This window comes from Thalassophryne amazonica, chromosome 18 (assembly GCF_902500255.1).
Source record: "Thalassophryne amazonica chromosome 18, fThaAma1.1, whole genome shotgun sequence".
NCBI classification, from domain to species: Eukaryota; Metazoa; Chordata; class Actinopteri; order Batrachoidiformes; family Batrachoididae; genus Thalassophryne; species Thalassophryne amazonica.
This window is the reverse complement of record NC_047120.1, coordinates 6796008-6803744: the sequence shown is the minus strand read 5'-3', so window position 1 is coordinate 6803744 and position 7737 is coordinate 6796008. Positions and strand designations below refer to the sequence as shown.

General features: G+C 48.8%; 1 protein-coding gene across 1 annotated transcript; it reads left to right on the top strand.

Annotated features, from left to right (window-relative positions):
- Window positions 1-4627: 4627 nt before the first annotated feature.
- Window positions 4628-7487, top strand: LOC117531552 (zinc finger MYM-type protein 1-like). The gene is made up of 3 exons (XM_034194674.1): window positions 4628-4912; window positions 5057-6504; window positions 7001-7487. The coding sequence occupies exons 1-3, from the start codon at window positions 4628-4630 to the stop codon at window positions 7485-7487; spliced, it is 2220 nt and encodes a 739-aa protein (XP_034050565.1).
- Window positions 7488-7737: the final 250 nt, after the last annotated feature.

The following is a 7737-nucleotide window of genomic DNA, read 5'->3' as shown; positions in this document are numbered from 1 at the left end:
TCTTCTGGCGGCCCACACAACAGGACCCCCCCCTCAACGGGCGCCTCCTGGCGCCCGACCAGGCTTGTCCGGGTGGCGGCGGTAGAAATCGGCCAGGAGGGCCGGGTCCAGGATGAAGCTCCTCTTCACCCAGGAGCGTTCTTCAGGTCCGTACCCCTCCCAGTCCACCAAATACTGGAAGCCCCGGCCCATCCTACGGACATCTAAGAGCCGGCGCACAGTCCAAGCCGGCTCGCCATCGATGATCCGGGCAGGAGGTGGTGCCGGACCGGGAGTACAGAGGGGTGAGGTGTGATGGGGCTTGATCCGGGACACATGAAAAACGGGATGGATCCGCAGTGAGGCCGGAAGCTGAAGCCTGGACTGATGACCTTGATGATTTTGAACGGACCGATATACCGGTCCTGCAGTTTAGGGGAGTCCACTTGAAGGGGTATGTCCTTGGTAGACAACCACACTGCCTGCCCTGGCCGGTACGTAGGGGCCGGGGTCCGCCGACGGTCTGCATGGGCCTTCGTCCTCATCCGGGCCCTCAGCAAGGCAGAACGGGCGGCACGCCACACCCGACGGCACTTCCGTAGGTGGGCCTGGACCGAGGGCACACCGACCTCTCCCTCAACCACCGGAAACAAAGGAGGTTGGTACCCCAGACATACCTCGAAAGGGGAGAGGCCGGTGGCTGACGACACCTGGCTGTTATGGGCATACTCGATCCAGGCCAGATGGGTACTCCAGGCCGCCGGGTGCGCGGCTGTCACGCAACGCAGGGCCTGCTCCATCTCCTGATTGGCCCGTTCTGCTTGCCCGTTGGTCTGGGGATGATACCCGGATGAGAGACTCACCGTGGCCCCCAGTTCCCGGCAGAAGCTCCTCCAGACGTGCGAGGAGAACTGAGGACCGCGATCGGAGACGATGTCTGTTGGGATCCCATGCAGCCGGACGACGTGGTGAACCAGGAGGTCCGCTGTCTCCTGGGCCGTCGGGAGCTTCGGGAGGGCCACGAAGTGGGCCGCCTTGGAGAATCGGTCCACTATCGTGAGAATGGTGGTGTTGCCCTGGGACGGCGGGAGGCCCGTGACAAAATCCAGGCCGATGTGGGACCAGGGGCGATGGGGCACGGGCAGTGGCTGGAGCAGTCCCGAAGCCCTGCGATGGTCAGCCTTGCCCCTGGCGCAGGTGGTGCAGGCCTGGATATAATCCCGGACGTCGGCCTCTAGGGACGCCCACCAGAAGCGCTGCCGGACAACTGCCACGGTTCTTCGCACCCCTGGATGACAGGAGAGCTTAGAGCCGTGACAGAAGTCCAGGACTGCAGCCCTAGCTTCTGGTGGGACGTAGAGTCTGTTCTTCGGCCCAGTTCCGGGGTCCGGGCTTCGTGCCACGGCCTCCCGGACGGTTCTCTCTACGTCCCAGGTGAGGGTGGCCATGATAGTGGACTCCGGGATGATGGGTTCCGGTGGATCCGACAACTCCGTTTTGACTTCATCTTCATGTACCCAGGACAAGGCATCCGATCTCTGATTTTTGGTCCCGGGACGGTAGGTGATCCGGAAGTCAAAACGGCCGAAGAACAGTGACCAGCGGGCTTGCCTGGGGTTCAGCCGCTTGGCGGTCCTGATATACTCCAGGTTCCGGTGGTCAGTGAAAACCGTGAATGGCACGGACGTTCCCTCCAACAGATGTCTCCACTCTTCAAGAGCCTCTTTCACCGCAAGGAGTTCTCGATTGCCGACGTCATGATTCCGTTCGGCCGGGGTCAACCTGTGGCAAAAGTAGGCACACGGGTGAAGGACCTTATCGGTCTTCCCGCTCTGGGAAAGCACAGCTCCTATCCCTGAGTCCGAGGCGTCCACTTCAACTACTAACTGGCGACTAGGATCTGGCTGCACCAGAACGGGTGCAGACGAGAAGCGCCGTTTCAACTCCTTGAACGCGGCATCGCAACGATCCGACCAGGTGAAGGGGACTTTTGGTGAGGTCAGGGCTGTCAGGGGGCTAACTACCTGACTGTAGCCCTTAATGAACCTCCTGTAGAAATTAGCAAAGCCGAGGAACTGTTGCAGCTTCCTACGGCTAGTGGGTTGGGGCCAGTCTCTCACCGCCGCAACCTTGGCCGGATCAGGAGCGACGGAGTTGGGGGAGATGATAAACCCCAGGAAGGACAAAGATGTGCGGTGGAATTCACACTTCTCGCCCTTCACAAACAGCCGGTTCTCCAACAACCGCTGCAGGACCTGACGTACATGCCGGACATGAGTCTCAGGATCCGGAGAAAAGATGAGTATATCGTCTAGATATACGAAGACGAATCGGTGCAGGAAATCCCGCAAGACATCATTAACCAAAGCTTGGAACGTCGCGGGGGCGTTTGTGAGGCCGAACGGCATGACCAGGTACTCAAAGTGACCTAAGGGGGTGTTAAATGCCGTCTTCCACTCGTCTCCCTTCCGGATCCGAACCAGGTGATACCCATTTCTAAGATCTAGCTTAGTGAATATTCGGGCTCCATGCAGGGGCGTGAACACTGAATCCAATAGGGGCAACGGGTATCGATTACGAACCCTGATTTCGTTCAGTCCCCTATAATCAATGCATGGACGAAGTCCGCCGTCTTTTTTACCCACAAAAAAGAAACCTGCACCCATCGGGGAGGTGGAATTCCGGATCAACCCGGCAGCTAATGAGTCCCGGATGTAGGTCTCCATTGATTCGCGCTCAGGTCGTGAGAGGTTGTACAGCCTGCTGGACGGGAACTCAACGCCTGGAACCACGTCGTCCTGCTGATGTACTCCTGCCGATCAGATGATTGGTAACAGCTGTTGCAGGTGATGCGTGACAGCTGTCACCCTGGCTGCTCCTGTGAGGCGGCTGCGCCCTCTGGTGCCTGGAGCCCGCACTCCAGACAGGGCGCCCTCTGGTGGTGGGCCAGCAGTACCTCCTCTTCTGGCGGCCCACACAGCATTCGTCTGCTTTTGTGACGTGACTAAGATCACGTCAACAGGGGGAGTTGTCAGAGTGTTCCATGATGCATATTACAAAATGGCTGACATCCTTGTAACTATCTGATCTTAACCTAACTGCTTTTCAAAATGGCTGATGCACAACATGTCCTTGTATTTGGCACAACCATCTAATATTTTATAGCTGTCTAATTGATAAAACCAAAGTATTTGCATCTATTTGGACAGCATGATGGAACACTTTAAATACACAAACACTATAAGATTTATACATAACAACCTTGAACGTGAGCAAACACCTACTTATAAGTGCCTACTTCACTTTCCAGCCATCACATAGATGCTGATTGACGACAGGCTAAGGACCGCACACATGGGACTGGCTGGGGGAACAAAAGTTAGTGTAGAGAGAAAATCTGGGCTCCATCTCCCAGATGTTTGCAAGTGATCTGGTCAGAGACCCCAGTGCTGCAGATGACTCTCTGTATCAGTGTTTGAACTTTTTCAATACAATGTCTAAACTTTGAAGTCTGTTTCCTGTTCAGTTCTTTTTGAGATCACTCATCACATAAAATATCCTAACAAATTCTTGCATTAAAGTCATAAATTATGCTTTGTCCTGCATATAAATGACTAGGACACGGTCTACATGTTTTTTATTTTTTTTTTCTGAACTTTTAATGCCGCCATTTTTGTGCCAATACTGAAATATGAAATGGATGAAATGTAATGAAATGGAGCGAAATGGCCGGGGACTAATAATTATGAAAAGGGGGTAAAATGTAACCAAATGGAGCAAAATGAGCTGAAATGGGGACTGTTAAATAAGAAATGGGGGTAAAGACGTTGAGCATTGTGGTGTAGACTAAAGGCCGCTACTTGGCATCCATTTTGTTGAACAGCATGACATTACAATAGGTATCTACTGCAGTGTGTGTGTGTGTGTGTGTGTGTGTGTGTGTGTGTGTGTGTGTGTGTGTGTGTGTGTGTGTGTGTGTGTGTGTGTGTGTGTGTGTGTGTGTGTGTTACCAATTCCATTCTTGTGTTAAAGTCATTATGGTTGGTAGTGCATAGAAAAGACCGGGAGATGGTCTGTGAATTTTTATTGCCATCATTTCATGCTCCCTCCAGAGCATTCTGGGTAACGTAGTTTTCAGTTATGCCCAACACAAAATGTGAATGAGGACAAAAAACAGGATGAATTCCATCATCACATCAGGGACGTAGGCATATTAGGGCCAGGGCGGTCCTAGGCCCGCCCACTTTTTGATTGGCCCAGGGCCTGGCCCGCCCTGAGAAAGCTTACATGATTTTTCTCACTATTATTTTATTATTGATATTTTTTATTCACTCATTAAAAATATGCTTAACATTGACATTCAAACCAAAACGTATAAAAATGTATTGAAAAAATAAAAAATGAGTGGGACCGTGTAAATTACACTGTAATTAAGTTATTTTGAAGTCATGATAATATTTAAATTTTAAAATTACAAAATGTTTTGGTAGAATGAAAAATAGGACAATCATATTCATTTTATATTGCAATTGTTACAACGGAACTAACGATTTTGCAGCGAACACTGAGATGTGCGGATTGTGCGCGCTGTGCGCCGCTGCTTAATTTTGTTGTCAGACAGCGTACACAATTAGCTAAGTTAGCCATCATGGCTCAGAGTAAACTGAGTAAATTTGGCTTTAAAAGGGTTAGACTAGAAAATGAGCCACAACCTTCTAGCAGCATCACCGTCGCTCCTACTAGTGCTACTCCATCAACGTCGACTCCAGAGACTAGCAGCACGCCACCCCCCGCCAGCGCCTCTCCAGCCGGGCTGCCGACATCGGAGGGTCCTGTTCCTCCCCCCAGTCGCCAGCATGAAGGCCCACCCAGTGATTTGTCACAGCTAGATGAACCACCTGCCCAGCCAAAACCGAAGAAGTTTCCCTACACTGTGAGTCATGGGAAAGCACGGTGCTTCTCACTGAAGTGGTATGATGAATTTCCCTGGGTGGAATACAGTGTGTGCAGGGACGCACTTTTTTGTAAAATGTGTAGACATTTCCCCAGTGCGAGAGCTGAACGTGCGTTTTTACAGGACGGGTACACTGACTGGAAACACCTGCGCTATTCTTTAGAGAGACATGAAAGAAGTGAGCAGCACTCAATTTCCTTATCCAAGTTTGAGGCCTACAGGGAAACCAAAACATCTGGAAGGGGAAACATCATTGATCAGATGGACCTGGATGCGCGGGATAAAGTGTTTGTTGAAAGGAATAGGGAGCATATCAAAGTCGTCCTGGATATTGTTATGCTTTGTGCCAAACAGGATTTAAGTTTGCGAGGGCGCAGGGAAACGGAGGAAGATCTCAACAGAGGTAACTTTCTAGAAATCTTTAATTGGGTCTGCAAATATGACCCGGAGATCAAAGCACGTTTAGAGCAGCTGCCCAAAAATGCAACCCTAATGAGCCCTGACATACAAAATGAGCTGCTCGAGTCAGCTGCCTCCTTACTGCTGCGTAAAATAAAGGATGAAATCAAGGAAGTGCCCGGTATATATTTTGCCATCATGGCAGACGAGTATAAAGACGTTTCCAAGCGTGAACTTGTCGCTGTGTGTGTGAGATACATCCATGGAGGAAAAATAAAAGAGCGCGCTGTCGGCTTTGTGGACACCAGCAAGGACATGAGTGCGCAGGGGATTTCAGCCAAGATATTAGAGATCATTGAACCACTGGGTCTTGACCCATCTCTGTGTGTTGGATTCAGCTTTGACGGGGCTTCAGGCCATAATGGAGGTGTGCAGGTTATTTTAAAAGAGACATTTCCCCATGCTGTCTATGTGCACTGCAATTCACACCGATTAAATTTGGTTCTCAGTGCAGTAACAAAAGCGTCTGGACATGTTAGCACATTCTTTGAAACAGTAAACATTTTGCACGCGTTCATGACAGGGTCAAGCAGACACACACGCTTTATAGAAATGCAGAAAGAGATGCACCCAGGACGGCCCTGCCTTGAACTTGAGCGTTCTGTGGATACGCGCTGGAGCTCCAAAGCTGGATCAGTAGACAAAATACTGACATTATTTGATGTAATACTTGAAGTACTGGCTGAGTGTGCAGAAAGCAGTGGTCAAACAAAAGTCGATGCCCAGTCCCTGCTCCAACAGATACAAACAAAGAAGTTCCTATTTCTGCTTGTAACATTTGGTAAATTATTTGAAACAAGTTCTTTTGCCACACAGGGATTACAAAGTCCAACCCTGTCAGTCACTGGATGCATTGACTTAATCGAGGGACTGAAAGACAGTTTTGCAGAGTTTAGAGACAAGCCAGAATGTGTTTTCCAACAAGTGATGAAGCTAACTGAAGACCTTATGCAGAAATGTGAAATCACAAGCTGGGATATCACAGTGGGGACCAGAAAGAGGAGCCTCCCTTCCAGGCTCACTGATTCTGTGGTCTCGACGACTCTGGGAAAAGCAACAGCTGTGAGGAATGATGACGACCTGAGACACATCTGGAATGACATACTTGACAGGTAACATAGGCTGATAGGCTGTGTATATTGACCTCTCGCATTTATTGAAGGCTATGCATTATTTTGTTTGTGTTCTATTCTTCAGGTCCTGCAGAACAATGTAATTGATTTATATAACCTATTGTGTCAACTGAAGTAGAGTGTAGAATGCCATAGACTGGGCCTATAGTTGTTTTCACTATATGCAATTGAGGGCAGTCTTGTCCATGTTGTTTATCTAGGCCAGATTAACACATTTATAGAACATTCTGGTACTTAGTTAGCCTAATGTAATACCTAATGTAATAACCAATAACAGCATACCACTTCTTTCATTAGGCCAAGGCAATTCATAATGAAATAATATATAATAATGTGAGTTTCCTTGTCCCTAATTTCCTTTTACTCCTTAGGCGTCCTGTATTCATCATCATTACTTTTTCTTTTGCTGTGGCCTATGGCATGCATAGCCTACTGTAGCCTGCATTTGATAGACTATTCTTTCTTTTTCTGACAGGCAGCTGACCGAGCTTGATACCCGGTTCCAAGAGGACCAGTATGGCATCATGAAAGCTGCAGCAGCTTTCCTACCACAGTCACAAACCTTTGGCGAGAAGGAATCTCTGCACTCTGTATGTAATCACTACAACATTTCAGTCAGGGATGCAGAGTTGGCAGTATTCTATGAGCAACTGAAAAGGAAAGCCTTAAAAGAAAACTTTCCTTCACTGATGGAGGTACTGGACATCTGTCCAGCAGACATATTCCCAAACCTGAACAGAGTCCTTCAAGTCATCCTAACCCTTCCTATAACCTCGTGCAGTGTAGAAAGACTTTTCTCAACTGTGGGCCGCATCAAGAATTACCTTAGATCAAAGATGAACACTGACCGTCTCAACCACTTGTCCCTCTTGTCATTTGAAAGGGAAATTAGTGACTCTTTGGATTATGATGATATCATCACAATTTTCAACCGCAAACCCAGGCGTTTGCGCCTTGTTTAACTCTTTAGGAGAACAGAGCAGAAGAGAACCAAGTAGAATAGAACAGCAGAACGTGAATAGGGCAGAAGAGTAGAGTAGAATGGAAGAGCAGGACATGAGCAGTGCATAAGAGAACAGAATAGAATAGAGAAGAATATTAGGCCAATATAGCAGAGCAGAATAGCATTAGAATAGAGTAGAACAGCAGTAGAAGAAAACATGAGGACATAGAGCAGAATAGAACAGAACAATGTAGAATATAACAGCAGAG